This window comes from Acanthaster planci, linkage group LG11 (assembly GCF_054643075.1).
Source record: "Acanthaster planci isolate LZ-2023a linkage group LG11, COTS_SCS, whole genome shotgun sequence".
NCBI classification, from domain to species: Eukaryota; Metazoa; Echinodermata; class Asteroidea; order Valvatida; family Acanthasteridae; genus Acanthaster; species Acanthaster planci.
Genome location: NC_141787.1, coordinates 13,082,080 through 13,108,801, shown reverse-complemented (window position 1 = coordinate 13,108,801; position 26,722 = coordinate 13,082,080). Strand labels below are relative to the sequence as shown.

General features: G+C 42.9%; 1 protein-coding gene across 4 annotated transcripts in view; it reads left to right on the top strand.

Annotated features, from left to right (window-relative positions):
* Positions 1-25,082, top strand: part of prdm12 (PR/SET domain 12) — a 44,450-nt gene extending 19,368 nt beyond the window's left edge. For 2 of the 4 annotated variants that reach the window (XM_022250581.2, XM_022250580.2), the window contains 5 exons: positions 17,634-17,806; positions 18,466-18,621; positions 19,071-19,203; positions 19,435-19,632; positions 21,362-25,082. In XM_022250581.2, coding sequence (XP_022106273.2) covers positions 17,636-17,806; positions 18,466-18,621; positions 19,071-19,203; positions 19,435-19,632; positions 21,362-21,552 — 849 coding nt within the window. In that variant the 5' untranslated portion in view covers positions 17,634-17,635 and the 3' untranslated portion in view covers positions 21,553-25,082. Of the gene's footprint in view, positions 1-4,635; positions 4,675-4,723; positions 4,880-17,633; positions 17,807-18,465; positions 18,622-19,070; positions 19,204-19,434; positions 19,633-21,361 lie in introns of those variants that run through there. The other 2 variants (XM_087143505.1, XM_087143506.1) reach the window with 2 other exon arrangements.
* The last annotated feature ends 1,640 nt before the right edge of the window (positions 25,083-26,722 follow it).

Here is a 26,722-nt window from a genome sequence, read left to right as displayed (position 1 = left end):
TTGCGCTGTACGCGTGACAGACGGTCTACTGCATCCCCCATATGTCGCGAAAAAGCGAGCCCCCGGTTTTGTTTCGAGTGGCCAAGTACAACATTGTGATAACAAGCAATTTACAAGCATGCTGCAGAATGGGTGAAAAAGTAGAAATTAAACGGTTTCTCTCCGCCCCTTGTGTCCCTGGGTAAACACGGGGTCCGGACGGAGTCGTCTGTACGGAAACCTTGACTGGTACATTACCGTCTTGTTGCTTATGTCTCCGTCACCAGCAGGTATGCCTTGTGGAATCGCAGCGGCCCGTCTGTCGCATATTGTCGAGGGGCAAAACATGACCACCGTTTTGTTCTGGGCCATTTGCCACTTTCACAACAGATTAGCAATGATACTTTGTCCCGTTCTTATTAGCGTTAAATTGACTTCCCACATGCGCTGCCCATAATGTAATCATAGTTTGCAAGTGTTGCCAAACGGGGAAATATCGCCCCCTTTAAATCATGCATTTCCATTAGTCGCGATTGAATTAATCATGTCCAGCCGAAAAGAAGCAGACTGGTGACTCTCCGATAATAAAGCAGCCGCGGGTTTTTTTTACCCACCGGTTCGCAGTGCGTGGCTAAGAAAACCTGTCCCCGTGCACATTTTAATTCAATCTGTCTTGAGGATACCCCATGTTTCATAACACAAATTACTTCGTAATTTCACGCCGTCGTTATGCCAGACAGTTTTTACAAAAAGGGAAACCTAATTAGGGCTGCTTTCGTTGAGACGAGCGAGGAAGGTTATCTTGAATGCGGCCGATGTGTAAGATCGCAGCCGTGTTTTGTTTTTTGTTTTTGGGTTTTTTTTTCGCCTGTCCCATTTAGCGCGCCATCTCGCGCATACGCCAAATGGCCCGCCCAACACTGACCAATGAGAGCAAGGTGTTTGCCGCATTGCGTATAGGGATGTCTCATATGCCACACAGTCAGAGCTGTTTATGAAGAGAGTTGCGACATGAGTGTCTCAATTGTTGGATCCAAAATGGTGGATTATGCGGTGCGTCTGGCGTAGTCACACCGGCACGAGGCAGAGAGTGCTAATGGACAGTTAGCACACAAAATTGCATGCTGTACTTCACACATAATGAACAGCCATTTTGGTTCCAAAGTCTGAGGTTGACGCGACTCTCTCTATAAACAGCTCTACACACTGTTATCCTTCCCAGAGCACCACCGGGACAACACATCCCCAGCCTGTCCTATACTCAATGCAATCATGCTCCTCTCTCGACCACCTTTTTTCTGTGTGGTATGAGATTATTGCGTGGCTACATTTCACCCCGTGCGCTCCCTTGAAAAAAAAGTAAACGTGAGAGGCATCTCGGAGTCCAATTGGAGCGGTGCGTCTGGCCTAGTCACACCGGCACGAGGCCGAGAGTGCGGCAACGCGGCTGAGGCTTTTGTCATCGCGATATAGGAGCACAGACTACAATAGTCCATGATACTGTTTCTGTTAAATTTTAATTTTATTTTACGGCACAGTGCAGTTGGGTTAAATGCCGTGGATTTTTTTGTTTTGCTTTAATTCTCAACGGAAAAGTTGCAGAAGTTTGTGGCAGAATTTCTTCTTGAGTCGTTTATTGTAAGTGTATCATTTATGTGTTTAGAGATTTCTCAGGGTTAAAGTCTTTTTTTTTTTGCACCAGCGACAATGTGTTGCAGGGCTTCTGTTGGGTGTAACTGCAATTGTCATGTGAGACGTGCGATCCCACAGCGTCCTCATCTTTAATGTGATTCATCATAGGAGGGCATAGGAAGGAGAAAGTCGAGATGTCCAGTGAACAACGTTTCAAATGAGAGTGCGCTGGTAAAGAAACACTTTGAAATTACCCCAATCAACTTTCTTCTCAGAAGATGTGTAATCCTTAAGGTGAATCTGAACTCGGTCGGTCGATTTTATGTCTGAAAGAGAAAAAAATGCTAATTGAGATGCATTGAAGAGATTTGCGTGAGAAATCGGCGGTGCAGGTGCTCTGATCTTTGTGCATTGTCCATTACCTAATACTCTGTGTAACTTGAAGGTCAGTGGTGTGTATATTCATATTCAATGTATATTGCACTTGGGAAGGTGTTCCTATCACCCAGTTTAACTCCGTCGTCTTGCCACCCTGAGGCCAGTTTCATAGAGCTGCTTAAGCACAGGATTTGCTTAAGCACAAAAAAACTTGCTTTATAAAAAAAAGTTACTTGCTCAAACTGTGTGATTGTCATGCTAACCAAAAGACAGGTAAATACCATTCCAAAACAATATGCATCACAAGAAGCTTTGGCTGGTAATTTGATTTGTCAAGCAAGTTTTTTTTTCATGCTTAAACAAATTTTTCGCCTGTGCAGCGCTTTGAAATTGGCCCTGTTGTCTTTCTCCCTTGCCATTGTATCGATATGTTTCACGACTACGGGTTTTAACTTCAATTTAGCGGCCCTGTTACTTCCCCTTGCGGCTGTATTGAAGTGAGGGGGATGATTCTGGCGATGGTATTGCCTGTCATCTACAGTCTCTTAAACCGGCCGGTTGATATACAAATAATAAATGTTTAATGAGTGCAATGGTAAGGATACTTTCATGGGGTGACAGATGGAATGTTCGCCTCGTGGAATGGAACATTTCACCTGCCACCGAATGAAATTATTCTTACCATTGCATGAATGTGAAACATTCATTGTTTCATACAATGCATGCATTTCTTTTAGGAGAACAAATTGGTCCCGCTCGTGTATGAACTTCCTTCATTTTGTGAAACAGACTCGTGGAGGAAGTGTTACCGACCGGCAGTACCGTACAATGTTAGACTAGTCTCTGTCCCCACATTATTTTCTTCTCTCTTACTGGGATTGAGATACATACAATGGGGGAGGGGGGGAATCAGTCAAATGCATTTGAACGAATAATTTATGCAGGTATTGCATAATTTTTCATGATTTCAATAGTGTTTTCAGTGACACTGTTAATGGTGAGCACGCAGGGAGTTGTAGAAGGACACCGACGTGGGTACTCCGATTTCCCCCGAGCAAGTAATTATGAATTAATGAATAAATGATGATCATGATGATAATAAGAAATGTTGGGGATGTGATGGAAATAATTTTAATGGTTTGTGGGAAGACTGGGATTATTGGATGGAGATCAGAACCACAAATTGAGCAAAAGGTTAACTAATGGAAGCGCCCGACAATGTTTGGGGAGAATTTTTCAGATAAGGGATTGGTAAACGATCATGAAGCGTTTTTGCAAATCTTTGCTTTGTTCCCGTCTTCGAATTTAGCCCTACTTCAAAAAAATTCAAGTCCCAGAATTGAGACCCTCAAACTAAATGCAGCCGCATTAGAAACATCAAGTGGTTTCATACCAGGCTAAGGTTTGGAGTGTTTCCACTTCGCTATAATTACATGATTAATATAACAATATAATTCAAGATGACGCCAGTGACTATAAGAAGCTGGAATTTGAAAAAAAAAAGTCGCTGAAGAAAGTGACCGGAAAGAAATCGTACAGTTGTGTCATCCTTCCGTCTCTAGACATCTCTCATTCCGGTATCCCCGTTTTCCTGTGCTGTTTCCACACCTGTCTCACTTCGGCGATTCCTTACGAGGTTGCGCGTGATTTATGTGCATCTCACACTGATCCACACGCCTCCACCTTTTCCGCACTTGCGGGCTATACTTCAAATGCCGTCCACTAGATCTAGCTCCCCCCCCCCAAAAAAAAGGCCTGACGGGGAAAAACAAATACAACATATCGAATGTTGTTAATTCCACGTTTAAGGTTTATTACGTGACACGGCAACAGAGCCAGGCCTGGCCATCGTACTTTTCGTTCGTGTGCCCTCACTTTCGGTGACCCCCCCCAGGAGGGACCACGCTATGCTATCTAACAGTGCACACACCCAGTTCGTAATATCATAAAAATTAAAGCTATTGGATTACTACCTAATGATCGGTCTCGCCGTGGACAAATATTAACAGCTGGAATATTTCCGGAGGAGACTTTTGTTCCCTCTCAATAATTATACACTTCAAGAGCAAGGGTGGAAAGTGTTCTAAATTGTATTGTACTCAGTTAGAAGAGAACATGTCAGAAGTACGAGGAATGTTTTATTTATTACATCCCAGCGAGTGAATAGCGGGTTAGAATGGGTTCTGGGCGAGCTGCGGCCTAACCGTGGAAAGTGGAGATGCGGTAGATTGGTTTATTTGGGTTGAATTCAGCCTTACCGTGACTCATGAATGAGTGTTGGATGTGGGCGCGCAGAGAAGCGGCTGGGTGTCCGTGTGAGGAGGGTGCGCATGGCTCTGTTATCTTTCTCTCGGCGAGAGGCGGAGTCTTGGGATCCATGACACGATTCGCTGGAAGGAAAGTGCTACCATTGCGTCTGCCGGAAAGGCAGAATACAAAAGGTGGGACCAAAGCGTGTCCTAGTGGAAGTGTGGGGTAAGGCCGATGAAAGGGGAAAAAGAGACTGTGTGAGGTCGCGAATAACTAGAATATTAATCTTGAACTTTAATGGAAAAAAGCAACCGATTTTGACCAATTTCGCTCCTGAATTTTTCATTGAGGCAAACCGTGCGAACATTCAACCGCGCCTTCTCTTTTTATGTACAGTGACCAAGAACGGACATGCAGGAGGGAACACAGTGAAGTGTAGGTAACTTTGCTTGAGAGCTCCCATCAAACCGATTGCTAGGCAAACTGAAGTCATTTAAAGAGGGCCGTCAGTATAATGAAACCTGTGACAGACCTGGATGAAAGGATGGTGTCTTCCTTACGTTCATTAAAAATTTGACACCCAATTGGTTCAGCGTTTATCCTCCGAGCTCAACTGACCCCCAAGTTGCACTTTTTCAAGGTAATTGCCGCAATGCACGAACTATGAATTGAGAAATTCTAAGTGTGATGTCTGGAGATAACCCATAATTCCTTAAACCGAAGGCTGAAAAGGTTGAAGAAAAAAAAGCACCTTAGAGTCAGTCTCCGTCCTCAGGTCCATCTGAGGTCAAGTCAAGTTGACGACACTCTGCCTAAGCATCAATGCTAAACGGATGCTAAACTGGGCGATATCCAGTGCCGCAGCAAAGCTTAATTCCGGTCTAGCAGTGCGCCCCCCGAACCATTCACATATTTTTACGGCTACATACATACATATTATATTTTAATAGGCAGGGTGTAGCTGAATGTAATATCCTTGTCTGATATCACGTCTATTAGAAACTTTGAATCACAGAGACAGCTCTGTGTGTGGAATACATATGGGGTAACTTAGAGTTACAGGAGGGCGCCGAGTTAATTAGTTGCCGACACTCCGTCGTCAGTTAAGTGTTTCGGAAATTCATAGACGATCAATGTTTACAGAGTTGACGAACATTTACTGAAAGTAATAATGTTATTAACAATACAGTTTGGATAACAGTGTGTTCAGGTAAATTTCTTATGATTTTGCCTTCTGAAATCTAAACATTGTTTCATTATTTGTTTAAAGATTCCGCAGGACAACAGACCTAAATCATGACGTCGTGCTTTGTTTACATGTGCACTTCCCCTTCGGGAGGTTCATGGATCGCGTCCCACCTTATTGCCCTAGGGATAGACAAAGAGTGACGTCATTTGTTACAGGTCTATTTACTTACGGTTAGTTCGCCAAATTCGTTTCTCTTCAATTGATCCAGGAATCATTATAAAAGGGTGTATCATCCCCTCCCCTAAGTCACGAGCTCTGGTACATAAAAACAAATTTGGGGAGTAATGCGCCTTGTGAACGTGACCCATTCATGTTACTATGGTGGCCCTGAAGGGGCGTAAATATTAATGATTCATTATTAGTCATGAATATTTCTACGACGTCATGAATTTATTCACGACTGAATATTTTTTTAATATATTTTATTCACGAGCGAATATTTTTTTGTACATCGTGAATTTATTTGCGACTAGTTATAAATATTTTGCGCGACGTCATGAATACTTTTCACAACAAGTCGTGAATAAATTCACGACTAGTCGCAACGTTTATTTCTCCAGTAACTTGAGGGGTTTGATATTCGGCCCAACAATACACAGCGTCGTCTGGTTTCTAGAGCAAAAGTTTCTAAGTCATCATTATATGGGGGTGGGAGTACATACCCCCACTTTTTTTTGGGGGGGGTAGACTATTGAATCATCCCCCCCCACACACACACACACTTTTTTGTGATGACCAAAAAAGTTAAAGCGGATTGTGAAGAATTGTAGAATTTCCCAAAGACTAAATTGTTTGCCATTTCACTAAAATGGGAAAGCAATTTTTAAAAGCCATAAACATGCCACTCTGATGTAAGATTCTGCATGAATGTGATACATACTACATTACAGATGTACATCTTTATCATGAACATCGCCCCCTATATAGTGTATATGGTGTCCTCCCCCCCCCTTTTTTTTTAAATTTTCCACGGCCGGACGAGTCATCCCCCACCTTTCCTCATCCCCCATCCTCCCAATTTCCAACACAGATTGACGCCACAGTAGTCGGGATTTCAGCAAGGAGCCAGACTAGGTTTGTGTTAGCGTGAAGTGTATGACATGCTAACCGACTAACAATTACAAATGACCATTGACAAATGATCAACGACGGAGCACGTTTCTTGGCCCATGGTCCTACATCATTTATTTGCCGTTTGCCACCAAGTGCAACTTCCAGCCGTTTTGTAACAGCGCCATTTACATTTTATACTGGAAAAATAGTCGCGACGAGAGGTGAATATTTATGTCCCTCCAGGGCCACCATATCTATACATGTTCTTTTTAGGAGCCGACTACATGTAAAACTACATGCCTACTTAACAATCGCTTTGGTTTGCTTCCAGTTAAGTAACAGATTAATGCGTCAGTGAATCCAAACTTGACAATTCCTCAAAAGTTTCGACTCACCCGTTAGTAAACACAAACGTGGGACTCCCCCAAGTTACAATCAAGAAACAGTGAGGGAACTCTGAGCGTCGCGTGAGTCGGTTGAGTATGGCTCGACATCAGATCCATGTTATTTTTTTCTCCAACGTGCACGTCCACTCCAACATCATTCCGCATTTTATTCTGAAGAGGCTAATACGCCACTAAACTTTGATAAGGAGGGCTACAGCTGTCAAAGTAGAACTATGAAAACAAACAATGGGACAAACTGGAGTTTTCCCATGTCTTCTCCGCTGATTCCTTGTAGGGAATTTAAAAAGAAAAAATGAAATCACGCGTAGGTCAGTTGAAGTCGTCCGTACCTCGTCTACGCCCCTGCGAATTGGAGAAATGCAACTCTCTTCGTGAATCGTTGTCAGGAAAATTCCACACCCCACGAGACGCGAAACTTTTTTTTTTCTTCCAGTTTCGCCGTGGACGCGTGCGCTCCAAAAACAATATGCCTTAGAGATGATTAGTACGCGGCATAATTCGAGAACAAGAAAATCGGACTAACAAATCCGACCAGAGCAACAATATCCGCTGCGCCTCAGGTAGCTCAGGCAGGGGGAAGGAATTGGTTCTTTGTTGCGTGGCTGAGATTATCCGACCCGCCGCTCGGCAAAAACAAAACAAAAACCCCCTACTTCTGTATAATATACATGTTCTCACGCCACGCGGTGTTATGCATAGATCCGCTCCAATAACAACAACACTGTCTGATTTCGAGGGGCTTGTTTTGTCACAGCATGCAAGGACTGGCATGGTAATTGGAACGCGGGGCCTTAGGCTGTTGGACTTGAGGCTTCACAGCACGACTGATATTAAACTTTCTGCGATTTTTCCTTTCTTTATTCCTTATTCCTGTCCCTCAGTTTTCCCTCTATCGGACCCGCGCCACCGCGGACAGGCGATCGACCCGCCCTGCGGAGCGGGCCATAACTTTATCAAATTAAACTTTATTGGTGGAAACTGATAGGATTCAATATAGGCGTTGCCATTATGGCGTTTTTTTTTTGTTTTGTCATGTTTTTTTTGGGAGGGGGTCTTTTGGGTCAATGTCGACTGTCTTCAATTTATGGATCAAGCCAAGTTCATGGTATTTATAGCATTATTCATTCACAACGGTATACGTGGGGGTCAGCGTGGGTCGAGCGTGTGTGTGCATGTATGTGTGTATTCAGGAGGTATTTTGTATAGAGATATTTTCTGAAACAAAAGGTTCAGCGAGATGTGAAGATGATCCCAAAATATCTAAATTGAAAGAAATCTTGTTCGATACATATTTTCCGTCCACAGAGAAACCGTTTGAGTGTTAAATCTCCCAGCTGAAGCACAGGGCGATAAATAGAGAGGCCTTTTATTAATGCTTTAGAACGATTCTGCGTCGTGTTTAGATGTATAAAATGCAGCAAGGGACCTAGAAAATAAGAGATCTTGGTTTAAAGGGGAAATTGGTCACAAAAAGAGAGACGTCAGCTTTCTCATGTAAAAACGCTTCCCTCCAGTGGCAGCCATTATACTCGTTGTCAGAATTAGCAAGTTCTACGATGGAAAAGTGTTTTATGAAAACTGTGGAAAACTCCAGAATCACTCGGGGGTTACCGACTAACATCAGATCGCGCACGCCGTGTACAAAACACTGCACGGTTAAGCGGCCTTAATACCCTGGCTTTCCAGGTACGGAAACTCGACATGACAGCGATCTTTTCTAAGCTTATCTCGCGGGCCGAATTCTCCCCAGTTCCCCCGTTGAACGATATCAGCCTTCCAGCGCAGATCTCAGAAAGCTAATCCATGACCAGGCAGTCAAAGACCCCCCTTCCTCCCCTCAAAATAATTAGACGACAAATATCTCCAGTCACCCCCCCCCCACCCCATTTCCACATCATTTGGTTAACTAGCTACAGTTGAATCTAATTGTTGCCAGAATCCCCCCGGCGCGTTTACAAGTGCCGACCTCAGGACATGTAACATAATTAAAATTATTATCAATTACAGCTTAAGCCTGTGCGTCTCTCAGTGCCCTCCGTACAATGGGGGGGGGGGGGCGATAAACCTGTGGCTAATACGTGCCAAAGAAAAGTCACCAACAATATCCGTCATGCCACCCTGCGGTGTTGTTTCAAAATTGAGAGGAAAAGATTTCCTTCCTGCCGAGTGGTCCGTTGTTGTTAAGATCGCTATCTAGTGCGGCACATTCAGAGGGAAGTTTAGAAACAAAGGACAGTTTGGAGTTTTCGGCAGTTTGAGAACAAAGAAGAGTTTATTACTGAAGCAATATCATTGTCTGTGTCTAAGTACATCTGCTTCCATTGTCACCCATTGGTAAGACTTAGTGTTGCATTATGTTGCATGTTATAAAGCTACCTTGCAAGTTTTCATCGACGTTAGTTTCCCGTTTTCTCACTTTTAAAATGCGATGGTTCGTTGCTTTGCAAAAGTTGGAAAATAGTCCACACGTACGTATATACTGCAGGTCATGTGCAATGTCATATTTGTTAAAATATTACATTGTAGCACAGGTTGAAGGAAAACCGGAGAGCGCAGCATGCAGCATTTTCAAGGAGCTAGCACATCTTTTTTTGATTTTTTTAAAGCAACCGCTGACCTAATTCTTTCTTTTTTTCACCGTGTCATGAAAATTATACAGATTCCATCGTTCCTATTCATGTTTCAAAAACAGGCAGCAATAGCCATGACTGTTCCGAACATCCTCAACCCTACCCCGATCTTTCAACGGTAGGCTTTCATCTGTTCCACTGTTAAACGATGGTCAGATTTCCCGTCAGCGCCCGTCCGGGGAAATTCGACGCCCGGGCGGGTTAAACGCTCCTTTTGCCCGCCCGCCTCTCGCGCCTCCGCTGTCCCCGCCGGCGAGACACACAACGCCACCACGCACCGTTTATTTCCACTCGTTTGCGCTCTCGTGCCCCATTGCTACAGAGCACAACTTAGATTTCACGGTGGTGATCATTTGGCTCGGGACAGTCACAGACTGTTTGTCTATAGAGAGGACCAGTGGTACCCTTCCTAACCTCTATTAACATTGAGAATAAAAGAACAGAAACACCCCCAGAGCAATGGCCCCCATATTCCCATGTTTTCGTTGGGGAATCAACTTGTCTTCACTTGCGGTAAGTGGCAATCTTTTGGGTATATAAAGTTTGATCTGCTTGGTGAACTGGGTTTTTTTTTCTTGTCACTTTTTTTTATAGAAGTAAGGAATATGAAGAAAGGTTCTTTTCTTCGAGGACTGTTGAAGTGTCAACGAACCGAAAGAATTTCGTGTGAATCCGATAACCTCTAGATTTAAAATTTTATTTGTGAGAGACTTGGTGTAAGGTAACCCGTGGCACTGATAAACCTGAATTTCCCGGCGGCAATAACCTGCCCTGACATTGCAGATGGGGATGCGCTTGTAAGTCACGGCTGTTAGAAGAAAACAAGCCCAGTGAAGTGAAACAGCCAAGCGAAACAAAGAAAACGCTTGATTTGTTTCATCATATTAATTTTCATGGTCCTCATTTGATTTCACAAAAATTTACGACTACCCGTAAGTTAATGTTTAGATAGAGTAGTTACTTTTGCTGTAAATGTATCCGATTGCGACAGATTGTCAGTGACGCGTAAGGCCCTGTCGGAATCGAATAATTGGAAGTCTGTTTTGTCAGAAAGTGTATGCTCCAGCGTTGAGCTGTAGCCGTAGACAATTATGCCAGCCTGGGCATCTTGACTTCGGACCCGTCAGCTAATTTGCGATTCTGCGATTTCTCACTTCACCCTCATCCCACCATTCGAGGGCCGATACGCCCTCGACGGGAGACTACAGACTTGTGGTCCACTGAGGACTGAGTTGTAGAGACAGGCAACAATAAAGTAAGCCGAGAAGTCTTTTCATGTTCTGCATAGCCACTTGTTCTTTGTACACTCAGAACAGTTTTTCGGTCTTAATCAACTAATGGTGGGGAGAGGTAAAGGGTTTGCACGGGGTGAACCGCGGTTCACAAAGGGATGGTCCATGCAACGTTGTCGTAGCCTCGGCTGGTACAATATTTCGGAAAGCATGCCCAGAAACTAGTGGGATTTAGTCCGTGTCGAAGGTGCAGGTATTGTGTTCAGGACGATTAATTCTGTTGTGACCGCTTGCATGGCTAACTGTAAATTCTGAGATTATAATCTACCGTTTTCTGAATACACTTACATCACAAGAGTGATTTAAGCTCCCCACAAAGGAGTATTCAGCTCGATGCTGCCATTTAAGGCACAAATGACTTTTTTCGGGATTGAAAAGAAAAAGAAAAGAAACAAAAAAATAAATAAAACTAAACAACAAAACAAGGTTAATCGGGAACAAAGCACGCGCGCGAGTCCGCGATTGGGCAGACTTGGCACGCGCGTCCAAATGACCTCGGACGCACTTTGCTTTGGGCATGCGCTGTTGGAATACCGATATTATTGGGGAAGGCGTTCACTCGGACGCATTTCTATATGGCACTCTTTCAAAGCGCCCCCATCTGCAGAAATTTTCTCAGTTCCATGGGTTAACATCAAATCAGTTGGAGCTATATTAAAAAAAAACTAAACTAAAGTTTCCTTATATCCACGGCTGTGGATGTTAAATCTTCGTCCAACAGAAGTGAAAATCCTGCCTGCTTCTTTGATTTTATTTCCCCGATGAAGTCAATGAATTCTGTTCATAATTTCTCTGGGGAAGTTGTTCTAAATAGCCTCCTTCTGTCGCGTACAGATGGCAGATGTGCGGGGGAACTGTTGCCGAAATTCGCTGGAATTTTCAAACCCCACTCCACGGTTGGGTCTCAACATAACAGGATAACTCGCTAACTTTCCAGCAACCTTTGGGCGCTCGGGTCTCTGATTAAAATCATGAACTTCTGGAGACAGTTTTTGTTTCAAAACACTTCTCAAATATCCGCCTTTTCATTTCTGAGATGGTGAGCTTTGTGCGCAGATTCATGGGCGGAGGATTAAGATAAATACGCGTATCCACTTACCATTTGAATCTTTAATGAAAAAAAGGTGCACATGTACACAAAACTCAAGCAAGATACTTTGCGCCCATCCAACCACGAAAGATCCACTGCATGCTAATGAGATACTTTCCCCCAATGCGGTATTATTCGCCGAGTGTACACGCGTAATTAAAAATGAATTAATCATCTCGTTTCGTCGCTCAGTCGCGCTGCGGTTGTGGTCAAGCCAGGGGTTGGGGGCTGGAGGGCACCGGCTAACAAGCACTCGCCAGTGCCGTCACCAGACTGATAATCCCGCAACAACAACCCAGCACGGGCCTCCCCTGACCCTACGCAGTGCCTTCTACCCCGGCCACGGTGCAGTTTACCCCCCTCTGGTCGCCAGCGTTCGGTCCGCCGGTATTGTAGCCCGCGGCTGTTTTCGCTGCTGAGCTCGCTTTTGAGACTGCGGTCGCTGATGCGCAAAATATAAAAAATGATTTCACGGAAAGTTCTGTCGTTCTGAATCGAGCGTTATTTTAGGGCCTTGTGCCGATTTTATGTGTTTCCTTTTTTTCATGTACGTGAAATTGGTTTGGACCGTAGGTTACTAGGATAACGTTAATCCATGTGTAAAACAGAGGAGGCACGGCCCTAGTGTCGAATCGACGGAGGAGCTTTCTGGGACAAATTGGTTGCCAAGCCACCGCCCTATTTTGTGCTAAATAGAGCGTTGCAAACCGAAGCAGTGCTTAATTCTTCATCAGGAAATGAAGCTATCCGAGACTGTATGGCGCGATTCCTGCACTGTCCAAAGAGACAAAGTCTAAAATAACGGGGCACTCTTGACATAGTTGCTGGTAGTGATTGGCGCATCTGACCTTGGCCCCTTTTGCTTTGTCTCCGGTTGCAACACACGCTGGAGGAGGAGAGAGACTTGGCTCTCTTCATTGGAAAGACGAAGCCAAAGGATTTCTCTTGCTGTGGGAAATACGCGCAGCGACTACCCGGTCTTTTGTGCTGAATTGCTAAATTATCATGCAACAATAGCTTTTGGAGCTTGACCTGTAATTGGAGAAAGCGCGGGTATTCGCGAATGAAAGCCCGTCATTACCGGTAACTGTTTACTGTTATCTGTGATTGCTGCTGATTTACACCCAAACCCTTATGTGCATAAGAACATGCATGATTTTGAGCAGAGATACTTCAAAGAGGACATGCATTATAGGGGCTGTGGTCGAGTACGTCATAAGTCACAGCAAGTTCATAACAATTCATAAGCTCGGTCATAAGCTATTTTTATTTATTTATTTATTTATTATTTCCTCTTCTCGTCATAAAGATTACAGTAGGTATACAAATATAAAGATTAGAATATTGAGTTTAGAAGAGGAGGCAAGACCTAAAAAACAAAAGCTTGTGTAAGGCCTGCCATTCTACAATACTACACACAATAATAAACCACGTGGTTCATGCTACAAAACGAAACAACCAAGACAAGAACAAAATTGAATACCCATTAGGAAACTTGAGTTAAAGTAGAAAGCATGTGCATGTTGCGAAAGTAAAAACATGACGTGAAGTTAGGGCAATGGTAATATACAAGATATATCAGAAGGTTTGATAATTACTTTACTTTGCGTTTCAAACTAACAAATGCGCTTATTCTTGTGAGAGACAGAGGTAAGGAATTCCATATTTTAGGACCAGAGAATTTAATGTTAATTTGGAAAGCAGATGGCCTGTGTTGCGGTATATGGAGATCCGGATACTCTAGTGTTGTAATTATGTATGTTACGATTCAGCGTAAACATATGGCTATAAGAGCGCGGTAATAAATTATTTAAACATTTATGCATAAATAGAGCTTGTTGATATTTATTAAGGTTAAATAATACTCAGGTACTTTAAGTTTGGTGAAATCGGTCGACTATGATCCCTGAAAGACGATAGTTATGATACGAACAGCCTTCTTTTTTTTGTTAAAACAATTAATTTGTCTAAATTAGTAATAAAGGTATTTCCCGGACAGTGTGACAATAAGCACTATAGAGTGTTTTAGGACATCAAAAGAAACAATGTGTTTGAGTCTACTGACCACTCCAATACTTCTGGAAACTTTACTCGCAATTTCATCGATGCGGGATTTCCAGGTCAATTTGTTACCAATAAAGACACCCAACAATTTGAACTTGTTTACTTTTTAAATAAATATTTTATCTATTACAACATTAAGATTTGATGAATCACTATACCGTTTCCTGTTACTAAAAAGTATATACTTACGTTTAGACAAATTAAGAGATAAACGGTTGGCTTTCGACAAGTCACCTGTATTTGCCAATTCACTGTTTACTGTTTTATGCAGAGAGGCTAGATTCTTATTACAGTAAAACATACTCGTGTCATCTGCGTATAAAATGAAAGATAGCACTTTCGATGTTTTGGAAATGTCGTTTTAAATCAGAAAGAGTAAAGGTCCCAGAAAGGAACCTTGAGGTACCCCACAACTTATGGGTTTAAGATCAGACAAACAATTATTTAAGTTTACACACTGTTGACGATTTTTTTTAGATATATAACTTTCAAACCAACTCTGGGCAACCCCACGTATGCCGTAGTAATTTATCTAGAGTACCGAAGTGTGACGTCACTGTGAATCAGAAAGTGCAGTGCAAACGAATGGAGTACGCGCGCGTGTTGGTTCACGCGCTGGTTCTCGCGCAAATGCCTTTTACACACTAATTGTGTGCGTGACGTATTCACTTCGGTACTCTCTTGTCAAGAAGAATATTATGGTTAATGGTGTCAAAAGCTTGAGATAGATATAAGAATATAACTATAGAGTAAACATTGTCTTTTCTATATATAACAGGTTTTGCCCTTACCCAACGTATATCAATAAGCACTGTATGCTCAGTGCTTGTCTGAGAGCTTGCGAAAAAAACTCACAAGCTTACTCGGGTGGGACTCGAACCCACGACCTCCTGCTTACTAGTGCAGATGTCTTAACCACTCGACCACCGAGCTTGCCGGGGTCGGCTGGCCGGTCCGAGTCAAATGAAGCAGCGGGTACCGCGAACTATTTTTCAAGATGTATTTTTGCGTTGGGGAGATGTTAATTATATATAACAGGTTTTGCCCTAACCCAACGTATATCAATAAGCACTGTATGCTCAGTATATGCACTGTATGATCTTGAAAAAAACATTGTCTTCGAAACCTTGAACTATTTTCTCTGTGAAATTCATTAGTGCCATTGAAGTCGAGTAGTTAGATCGAAAGCCATATTGATTATCTAAAATAAGGTTGTATTTGTCTAGAAGTTTGACAGTCCTGTTGTGCGCCAGTTTCTCAAGGATTTTCGATAAACTGGATAATACTGAGATTGGACGGTAATTACCAATCTCAGCGGGATCCCCATTTTTAAGTATAGGAGCAACTTTAGCTATTTTTAATTTATCTGTGAATATTCCCTTGGAAAGGAGAAAGAGAGAAAATATGGCAGAGTGGATCACTTATATGGGTTATGACAGATTTGATCAGCCCTGGCTTGATTCCGTCAGTGCCAGGTGACTTCTTGTTGCGAAATTTAGAGAAAAATATCATAAATATCAGTTTTCGGGACAGGAGTAAAAACATACTGAATTTGGGTTGGGGTCAGTAAGATATGCGCCATATATACTCGGTATTAGCATCAGAAATATTTCGATTAAGAGAAGGTCCTACTTGTATGGAATAGTTGCTAAACGCATTAGCAGCAACCGCGGGATTACTCGCATACTGTCCTTCAACCTTGAATTCAGAGGATTTTGGATGTATGTTTTTACCCAATGATGAATTAATTAGTTTCCATGTATTTTTGACATTGTCTTTTATAGCTTCTTCGAACCTTTCTCTGTAAAATTTGGCTTTGCTTGTTTTTATAACAATGTTTAACTCATTACGGAAACATTTGTTAGTATTAAAATTAATGGAAGTTGGGTTTTTGACATATTTTTTACGGTTTATTTTTATGTTTGATTGAGTTTATTGTGCCATCCGTCCATCCATGATTTCAGCTTTTTCCTACCCTTGGTTTCCTGTAACGGCAAGTTACTTTCAAACAATTCCAAGAACTGGGAGTGAAAGTTATCGAAGGCACGCCTGGATCATCCGTGGAGGCAACATCCCAATTTGCATTATCCAGATTAACCTTTCAATTCGGTCGGCAGTGATTTATCTAAACAAGGGTTGATGAGGAACGTGTTTGGAAATGGCCCTATTGCCAAAAGATGATATGAAAGATAGGTAAATGATCGGAAATGCCGTACAGAATACCACTCTCTGTTTTCCCTGCACTATCATTTGATGTCATATTGTCGATTAAGGTTGCAGTGGTGGGTGTTCAGCGGGTAGGCCTGTGTATCATTGATAAACGGAAATTGCTCAACAACAGATTGACAAAATTTGGGGTTGGATTGTGAGTGCTGTGTTTCAAAAGATCAATATTAAAATCGCCAATAATAAAGGAGATTTTGTTTTCTCTGTTTATATTGGCAAGGATATTATCAAATTCAGAAACAAACTCATTGATATTAAAGCTGGGTGGCTTATAAGTTAAGCCAGCTATAGTATTTCCACCCTTGGTACCGGGGATTTCGATAAACATTGAATCGCATTCAATATTATTTAACGATAGATCATAACGCTCAACAGATGTGAGAGTACATTATGGACGTACAAAGCGACTCCACCTCCAGTTTGTGTGGCCTATTTTTCTTCAGGCATGAGTAATCTTTGTTATAAAAGTCAGGACTATGTTATTAAACCAGGTGTCGCTAAACCCAATCACGTCAAATTGGTACCGCTATGGAAGAATATTTATATCATCGTCTATTTGATCAAAGTTCTTTATGAGAATTCTAGAGTTTTGATGAAAACACGAAAAAGAACATTTACCTTTTGTATCTTTGTATTTGTCGGAAAACTGGTCCAATAAAAGGCAATCTGAGTTGTTATATCTCTTAGAATAGTACCCGTACGTAGTTCCTGTCTGGATCCAGGTCACTGTTATTGGTTAAGCTTTCAGTGCAAGCAACGGGATTAGATTTTAATTTTTGAAACGGTCAACAGTGATTTTATCATTGGTTCAAAATTCAAGAATGGCGATTTCAAAGTCGTCCGACAACAGGTGATTCAAGGGTAATATGTGTGGAGAGCAGGTTGTACATTTTCCACAGAACTGACTCCAGACGGGCTCATTGTTTCACAACGTGTTGTACATTGATTCATCATCATCATAGACAACCAGTACAAGAAAGCTGAAATGTAAGGCTGACTTCGGCGAAAAAGGTTTCTATGAAAGGTCATACGTGACTATGTGTGTTTGTATATTACCAGGGACTCCCGTAATGCAAATTGACTACCCATGCCTAGTGAGTTGCTGAGCTATCAAAAATAGTGAACTTTGACAAAAAGCATCCCTTTGTAATTACATGTATATTGTTTGTCCTAACACTTGTGACCAGGCTTGTGACTAGACTTGGGAAAGACTCGACTACAGCCAGTTTATCATCACAGGACCAGTCACAAGTAACGGGAAATAACAAAGGAATACTCTTATTGCCGTTCATTTTGAATAGCTTGTGACTCGAGCTCATGACAATTCCTGGGTACGTCACTGGTCTGAGAGGTTCTTGGATTCTTCCACTTTTCACCCTCCAGGCATGCCGATGCCGCCCCAGGTCTCCCTCTGCCCGTCTTCGCTGCCTGGGTCCGCCATCGGCGTCTTCTCCACAGACTGGATAAAAGAAGGCACGGAAATGGGGCCCTACACGGGACGGATAGTGCGCCCTCACGAGGTACCGACCGACAGGGATAACCAGTTCATGTGGGAGGTTGGTACTCGATGCCTTGTCTATTGATTCGACTTCATCACTTCCAGGGAGGTTTAATACAAACCCCAAAGCAAGGAAAAGCTAACATCCGTCTTTAGGTCCAAGGAAAAATTGGAGTGCACAAAACGTCCTGCTGCATGAAATGCCCCCGGTTTGATATGATTGCGTATAGAGAAAACTGCACAATCACTTTCTTGTCAAGGCCATAAAAAGTGTGATCCCTTGACTGAGCCCAGCTCAACAGGTCAGAATGAATCTCGCACTGTCGTTGCATGAGGGCGCTATGACAGAACACCCACGGTCCGCTCCCGCGCTGCCAGGGGCGCACACGTGTTTATAGCCAAACGCCACTGCAGCTGGGACACTTAGAGTTTAGTTATATATATGTATATACAGAGAAGCAATTGCTTGAGACAGTTACACGTTATTGCAGTTTTGATTCATATTTACATTACATGAGTTGAATTGATTCAGTCGAGTGCTCGTTCGTTTGTTGGTTGCTGGCTTGTTTGGATTAATTATTAATTAATGAGGGTATTAATTAGCTGCTTGGTCGTCTTATGTCACATATTCATCGATACTGTGGTACCTCAACAACGGTTAGTATTTGAAATCGTGTTATGATGGACTTCGCTCCTTTTCCTCATGATCCCCGGCAGGTGTTCGATGACCAGGGTCGGGTCAGCCACTTTGTGGATGCCTCGGACGAGACGCTTCAGACCTGGATGTGCTATGTCAACTGCGCCCGCAACGAGCAGGAGCAGAACTTGGAAGTCTTCCAGACCGGCTCCGATATCTACTATCGGGCTGTCAAGGTTGGCAGTTTTGAAAAATACTTGTCAATGAGCCGGTTCGGTGTTTCAAAGCGGTGGAGTTCATTTGAGAATAAAGCACGAGTGCGACTCCTGCGAGTCGGTGTACATGTATGGCTGTGCTGACCTCGCGCGCCCATTGCTGCTCCCGAATGACCTCGAACGCGCTGCATTTCGGGCATGCGCTGTTGGAATACCGAACAAGCTCATTTTATTGGATTTATCCCAATAGTCAAGTTCATTGTTATATGAAAATCTATTGAAGCATGGTCAGCCAGATCTATTTTCTGTGTATTTCGATACACATACATAGTTTAAGATGTGCTTATTGAATCACGTGTGCACGATAATAATAGCAAAACACTTTGGCCTGCCTCATGAACTCGTCAGAGGCAATGCTGATGCGTATTTTTTTAGAACACATTAATTCAGCATCGTCTGCTATTTTACAGACAATTCCACCCGACCAAGAACTCTTCGTCTATTACGGTGCGGCATACGATCTCTTTATGAACAGTATCCCTATAGGGCTAAGCTCCCCTGATCACAAGGGCAACAACGGCAGTGCCAAGATTGGAGGTTCCGGTAAGATTTTCCCACTGTGGCTGATTTCATCAAGTGTGACTTGATGGCGGAGTCGTTTCTATTTTTAATAAATGATGCATCTGTTGCATGCAATTTACGAGCTTTCTCATAATATATGTAATGTTACATGTAAACATTCGACTCCCAACCCTTTGGTTTGGACGCAAGATCTGCCGATTTTTTTCTCATTTTCGTCTTTACTTCATTTTTTTCCCCAAATCGTGTCAAAAGATCTGGCCAGCGCCGACCAGCAGTCCAATTCGGCTGGCCGCCTCCACTGTGTGGTGTGTCGTCGGGGGTTCAACTCCCGTAGCAACCTCCGTTCGCACATGCGCATCCACACCCTGGACAAGCCCTTCCTCTGCAAGTTCTGCCACCGTCGCTTCAGCCAGTCATCGACGCTGCGCAACCACGTGCGTCTGCACACAGGTAGAGTGAGATATGTACATGTATACACGTCTATCTGTAGGCCTGCAGGAAGGACACAGGAGTTTGTACTTCCCGGGCTTGAACACCTGGCCAATTACCGCTTTCTGGCGTGCCCGGTATGTCCATAGCGTAGAGCTGCAACCGCTTGCCGCACACCATCTGTTTCACAACCAAGAAACCCCTTTGTACGCTATGATCACCGCCGCTGGTAATCGGTACCTTAACACTTTATGTACTGGAGAAGTATGAAATTGAATATTCATGCATTTGTTGGTGCTCTGTATGATCTCATAACAACATCAAATTTAATGCTTGCGCTGTTGCTTGTGATAACCCGCGTGTCCTAAATGTGTATGTGCTTGTATTGCCTTTAACGAACGCTTTCTTCTGGAGTTACTTTGGGAATGAATAGCCCCTTATAAGATTTTGTGTTTTGTTTGAATCAATTTTATCACAGCATTTGTACAAAAGTGTAGTTTACTAGATCTCATGATCACTCCCTGCGATGAAATAGCGCATTTTGTTCCTTAATATGAACTTCCCGGTAGCGGTCAACATTTTGTTGGCCAGTGTTAGCCAAATTCATACCAAGTCTGAGAAAACAGATATATTGGAGGGAGAAGAACAGACTATATGGATAATGAAACAGCCTCAAAATAAAAAAACATTATCCACGGTGGCAAAAGGAGGTCTAACATTAGGGATTTTCTTTCTCGATTTCTTGGTCACAGCAAAAATTTGTATTTTAAAACACTTCAAGTATCGCTAGGATATTACTGGCCCGCTTGTCCGGCTATGCTGCAGGCAGCAATAGGACATTTTGGGAATGTTTTCTGTTATTCGTCTGACTTGGCGGCGACGATCATCGAGCACATTAAAGTGCCCGAGTTGCGACTCCTGTGTGCTTCCTCTGCGATCTGTATTATGCACAGACCTACATACACGGTACGCACCGGCCGGTTTTTTTGTGGATCAACCGGTTTGGTTCATAGCTCAGCCGGTCGGCACGGTTCTGGTCTGTCGGTTTAAAAGTCGTTTGAAAGGACCCTCAAGCGATGGAACATCTATGATTGGACGATCTGACATCAGTCGGTTGGTTCGTGAAACCACCCCCCCCCAAAAAAAATAATAACAGTGGAAAACGTTACCGTCCTTTCTAAAATAGAGCAATTTTGTTTTACTGGCATTTCTTGCCTGCCTATTACAGTTAGAAGACAGATAAGTGATCTTGATTTGAAATTGAACGTAATTATACGGTTATTCACAATGTTCTCACACTGCTTATTTATTCTACCAAGAAAGTCCCTCTAAAGTCACGGGCTTGAATTTTTAACGTGTAATGACAGTCCACTGAAAATCGGCTACTGAGTATGCCAGCTTAGTCAGCTTCTTCCAAAAGTGAACCGTAACTGAATGCAAGACCTCGGCACAACATGTAAGTGCAGCGTCCAATACTTTCAGTGATACTGTTTTGTGTCCTGGTGCTGAACTCAAGTTCAGAATATTCAAGTCAAAGTTCGAGTCTGATTCCTTATGAAACGGGACGCGAGGCTCGTCTTGTGTGCGAGATCGTTTCTCGAGTCCTCTGACGAGGATAATGTGGAACTCTGAGTTCGCATCGCTTCTCTTATGGAAGCAGGACTTAAAGACTTTTTTTTTGTTTTTGTTATTTTTCTAAAATGGTATTGACTGAACGAGGTGTATTTTTCCCTTTTTTTCCGCCCAAAAGGCGAGAAGCCGTACCGATGCAACGTGTGCCACAGCGCCTACTCGCAGTTGGCCGGCCTGCGCGCTCACCAAAAGAGTGCCCGTCACCGCCCGCCGCCGGCGGGCGCTGTACCTCCCGTCAGTCAACAAGCCCAGCAGCCGCTGACGTTCCACCACCCCGACCACACCGCCTCCAAGATCCCGCAGAACTGAGGCAGAGAACCTGGTCCTCCAGAACTGTCGATCAACGAGGGAATCTCGCACGAACGCAAATATATTTGAAGAGACGACTGGAAACCTTTTATTCTCAAGATTTTTGTTTTCGAAATAGGGTTAGAGGAGCTGTCACGAGCAATTCTTCTGGGTAGGACTGCACGCCGAGCACACTGATATCCGTTCCCAATAATACGGGCGTTTCACAAAAGTGCGCATCCAAGAGTTGGTAACGAACTGGCCAATCATAATGCGCGAAATTTGTCTTCGCACATTGTGATTGGTCAACCCGTTGCAAACTCTTGGAGGCGCACTATTGTGAACCGCCCGTATTGTGAGCACCGACGTGTATGATAAAATCTGGACTCGCAGTGCCCTAAATCAGCTTATAGAGCTATTGAATCCATTCGCGGCCATTTTACCGAGCCAAATACAAAGCTCTCATGGCAATGCCCGCCTTTGTTCTTCCTGACGTCAATAGAAGGGAGCCAACCCACGCTTTTGTTTTCGGCTCGGTAAAATGGCCGCTGGTTGGCTTCTTCTTCATACAAAGGCGTTGCAAGTCTAGGTTTTTTTATATACGTCCGTGACTGTGAGGGAGCTAAGCTGAGGCTGCATCTGGATCACTTGGCTGCGCCTTAAATGAACTGATTCGTGTGTATTAAGTTTCTGGCCGCAGCATTTTAAGTAATTCGTATAGGGCAACTTTGCAGCTGGGAACGGGTTACAAGCAATATTCTATAGCACAACATTTTGGCTGGTGTACATTCCCAGTGCTAAGCAAAGTTGTGCAGTGAAAAAAACGGAATTTTTTTAAACGGTGAATTAGGGTATTCCGGGGCCTGTTGTAAAGTACTGGTCCTTTGAATTTCTAAAGCGAAATAATGCCTGGCGGGTAGTAGCCGGAAGAGGGAGGCCTTCGATGTGTGCATTCGCTCGTCGCTCAGCGCCCGAAAAGGGCGCTGGGGGGGGGGGCTGATGGCTTTGAACTGTGATTGGCTGCTTTGTGCACGGCCTCCCCCTCGAAGTTATCCTTTCCTGTTAGCGAAGCGTTATGTTTAATTTACTGTTAGCCAGTGGTAATACTTTGACGTGAGCCAAAGTGTCGGCTTATACCATAACAACATGGCCTTGGAAGAATCATAGTCTCATCAAGAATCACTGAGCTGATCACGTGTCTTGTGGCGATACATTTCAAATCGTTGGTTATCTTGATCAGTTTGGGATGAACTAATAAAGTGTAGTGAGAAAGTTTCAGCAATGAGGAAGAAAAAGAAAAAATATAGAATTGATAACCGCCACATTGAGCGAGCTCGCGCGTCTGGCAGTTATTTATGCACAATGCTCTGCGCGTGTTTAGCTGTGATCCCGCGTGACGTATTTCCCTCACTAAAATATGTGCAAGGTCATCAGCCCTTCCGAGCTCCCTGTTCAGGCCACTGCAGTCCTGTCCTTAATGTGGGACGTCGGGTGCCCTTTGCAAAAACAGTGTTTTCCTATTTAGCGACAAGCTTACAACGTACCTTGTTGTGCTTGTTGGTCCTCAAACCATCTTCCTGATTTTGTACTAATTTATTTTTGTAGCAATTTGTAAGCTGACAGTGAAAGTCTCAGCTTTTAATATTTAATTAATCTGTCAATTTAATCTCGAAGAGTTTGCATATGGCCTCCTATTAAAAATTACGTTATGGTGGAAATGTCTCCAATCATTTTCTTTGTAAAGAACGAACCACATTAGCCACGATGAGGTTTAAAAATGGATTCTGACTTTGGTATTGTGGATCTTCGGAGGTAAAGGAGATTTTCGAGCAAAAACATTGAGCGATGTCACAGTAACATGAAAAATGTGTAAATGGTTAATTTAGTTATTTATTCAAAAGGCTTAGTTATGAACAGGCGAAAATCTTAGGCTGAAATCGGGCGGCTTGTTCTCGTTTGTCCACGAACTGCTCGATTTGTTGTTCGTGGGTCGGTCGCTCAAACGCCGGGAATGTACAATCGGTTATTAACGCTGGTGTTATTCGTGGCGTGGCAAGCAATATGGCAGCGTCTTTTGTGCATTCTTCGGGAGTTAATGTTGGATAACTGGGCTTACTTCTTTTCCATTTAAAAAACGTTCATTTCTGTCAAAACTTTCCATTGTCTTTGGCTTTGTAAAGCCATATCAGTATTTTTTGCGGCTGTTCAAAAATCAAATCTCACTGCTTTTTCCGTGTGTTCGTGTAAAATCCTGACGAGGAGGTGGTGTGTGATCCTGTTCCGAGAACAGTGTTCTTCAGTCTTGTTCCCGCCGTTCGAGCGCGAGAACACGAAACCCGTGTCAAGAACGGACCGCCCGAACTCGACCTGAAGTGTCAAAATGTTCGCGTAGATGACAAGCTACTGCAGTTTATTTAACGGAAACTGGCATTTATTTTTGCTTGTTGCTTTCATTACTTGAATCGCGTTAATACGATTTGACCTTAAAGTTTAATTAAATTCGTTTGAATTTGTAATTTCTATATTTTATTAACACCCATAAATACATTATTTACAGTTCTGAACATTCCATGAATTCTGTGCTTATATTTAAGTTTAATCTTACTGTACTATGAGCAATGAACACAAATTACATAACATGACCCATGTCTCCAATATAGTTCGTTCTTGTTTCACCCCATTTGTCACCGTAATAAGCCTTTTTAGAGTTAATTTTAATAAAATCTGGTACACGGTGCTACCTTATTGCACATACACATAACAATTTGAATTCCGTGGACTAAAGACAGTATAGACCTCATGATTCGTGGCAAGCTTTTGTATAGGGACCACTATCTCTGGAATGGAATGGTTCCTTTGTGCCCTTCTTATTCATTGAAAACTGTGTATTGGTGCCAGGCGTCTCTTATGTAAGGCCGTGTCCGAATCACTTGGCTACGGCCAGAATTTACACATGACTTAGTGCGAACTGGCCGCGGCCACTCTCATTATACTCGTACGTGATTTCCAGCCGAAGCCAAGTGATGCGGGTACTTAACATTTAAGTAAGCGAGTAAAAGATTTAACGTAGCAACAGTGTCTTTAGTATGGATGATTCAACTTGTTATGTTCACGTGCATTTAAAGAACTCAGTGTACCAGATTTTGTTCAAATGTTACTCGCAAAAGGCATGGATTGTCTCTAGCGGGATGGCTTGACGCCACTAATGCAGAGGGCGCTGTTCACGATACGGTGTACGTTTGTACGAGGTAAAGTTACTTTTCTTTCTCTGTTTTGGTGGTTGGAAAGTTTGAAAAACAACATCAAAATATACATATTTTTGTTTTTCAACACAAACGAGCGGAGGGTGATCATCTGATCCACCCCTCCGGCAAAACTTTGGATTCATAATTTACGCATTAGCCCCGCACATAGGGCTGTAGTGGCTCTCTTTTACAATCTGTCTCTTATCCGGTGGCGACTAATTTAAGCATATGCTTGAATGTGTCAGCGAATAGTAACAAACTTGTAAAATATGAAAAGAAATTAAAACCAAGAAATCAACTCCGAAAGTGTTGTGGAGACTTCCGTCCGTCGAAGTATTTTTGTGTGTTACAATTATTGAATCCTGAGAACGGCCGTCAGTCGGGCGTTGAATTGAAACCACGACTTTCGTTTTCTGTATACATGTACATGTACCGTCTCTGCAGGAAGCGCAAGCATGCTCAGTTTGCTCTGCAGTGGGCAGTACGCGTGCCAACTGGCCTGCGGGCTGCCGACTAGCTGTGGGTTGTGCGTTTATTTATTTGTTGATTATAATTTTGGAGAGGCCTCTATCCCTGGCTGTGTCAATGAGCCCCTAATGGGCCTTATTTCATCCGTAGTAACGTTTACCATTGCGCGCTAGTAAGGTGGCAGCTAGCTGTACAGAAATGCTAACTTCAGATTTTGAAACTAAGATGTGTGCAAATACAGCATGCAACTTTTGTGTGCCAGTTGTCCATGTGCAATGACGCATAATCCAATATACCCCCCCCCCCAAAAAATTGAAACATTCATGGCACAGTTCTCTCTATAAACTATTAATCAGCTCTGGTCGTTCGCCGTAATGCCGTCCTCTCGCATGGTTGGCCACGTGAAATAGTGACGGCTTGAACCAAGACCAATTATTTCCCACGTTTTCCATGTTCTCACTCATGGGCATAAGTGGGGGTAGTATATATCTCTCCACTTTTTGACAAGGGGGTGGGCTATTGAACCTCCCCCCTTTCGTTGTTGAAAAAAAGAAGATTGTAAAGAATTTGACGGACTGATCAACAACCAAAATGTATCCAAGGTACTCAAAATAGTGATTCAAGATTCTGCATATTGAACATCGCCCCTGCATTGTCATAAGGTATTAGCCCCTCTCCCGCTTTTCAAATTTTCGTGGCCGAGCAAGTCCCCCCTCCCCCGCTATTCCCCAACTTCCAATCGGGCATGAATAAAAGAGGTGGTTGTGGAGGGAGGGGGACTTGAAACCTGAAATTTGCTCGCTAAAAATGTGTTTGAGAAAGTCATGCTTCTGGTCTACACTCAAAAGTCGAAAGCAACAGAGAAATTCGGTTTTATGACAGCACTATGCATGATTAGAAACAAATTTTATGTCACGGAATTTAGTGCTTCCGAATGCCTTTGGCCTTATCCGGGGCTTCCTTAAAGTGTACAGCTGCATTGAATTTCTTCGACACAATTTTTCTGCTTCGCAATACATGAAAACTCTTACACACTCCTTTTTGGTTAAATGCATTGTCAATCAAAATTATCCATGTTTTCCTGTACAACTAAGGGCGCTAGTGCTGGGAAGTTGTCTACGGAAGACATAGTTAAGTGCATTACTATCTGAAAAAATTCTGAGAGAGGGATTGATGGTTTCTTACTGCTATGCTCATAAACAAGAATGAAGAAGAGAAAACTTAGTCAAGGAAAATCTACAAAAATGCTGGACTTTTTTGTGTAAAAACTAATGTAACTTCCTGATGATATGACGTGCAGTTTTGCTCATGAATATGGAAATGTAATTTTTTAAAAACCAAAAGGTATTAAAATACCGTTTGAAATAATGAGAAACCAAAGTTGAAAATAAGGTTAACTTAGGCACAAAGGTGCATTTTACAGGTTTGTAATCAAAAAGGAAGATTGATTGCTGCTACGTACCTTGATGCGCACGCGC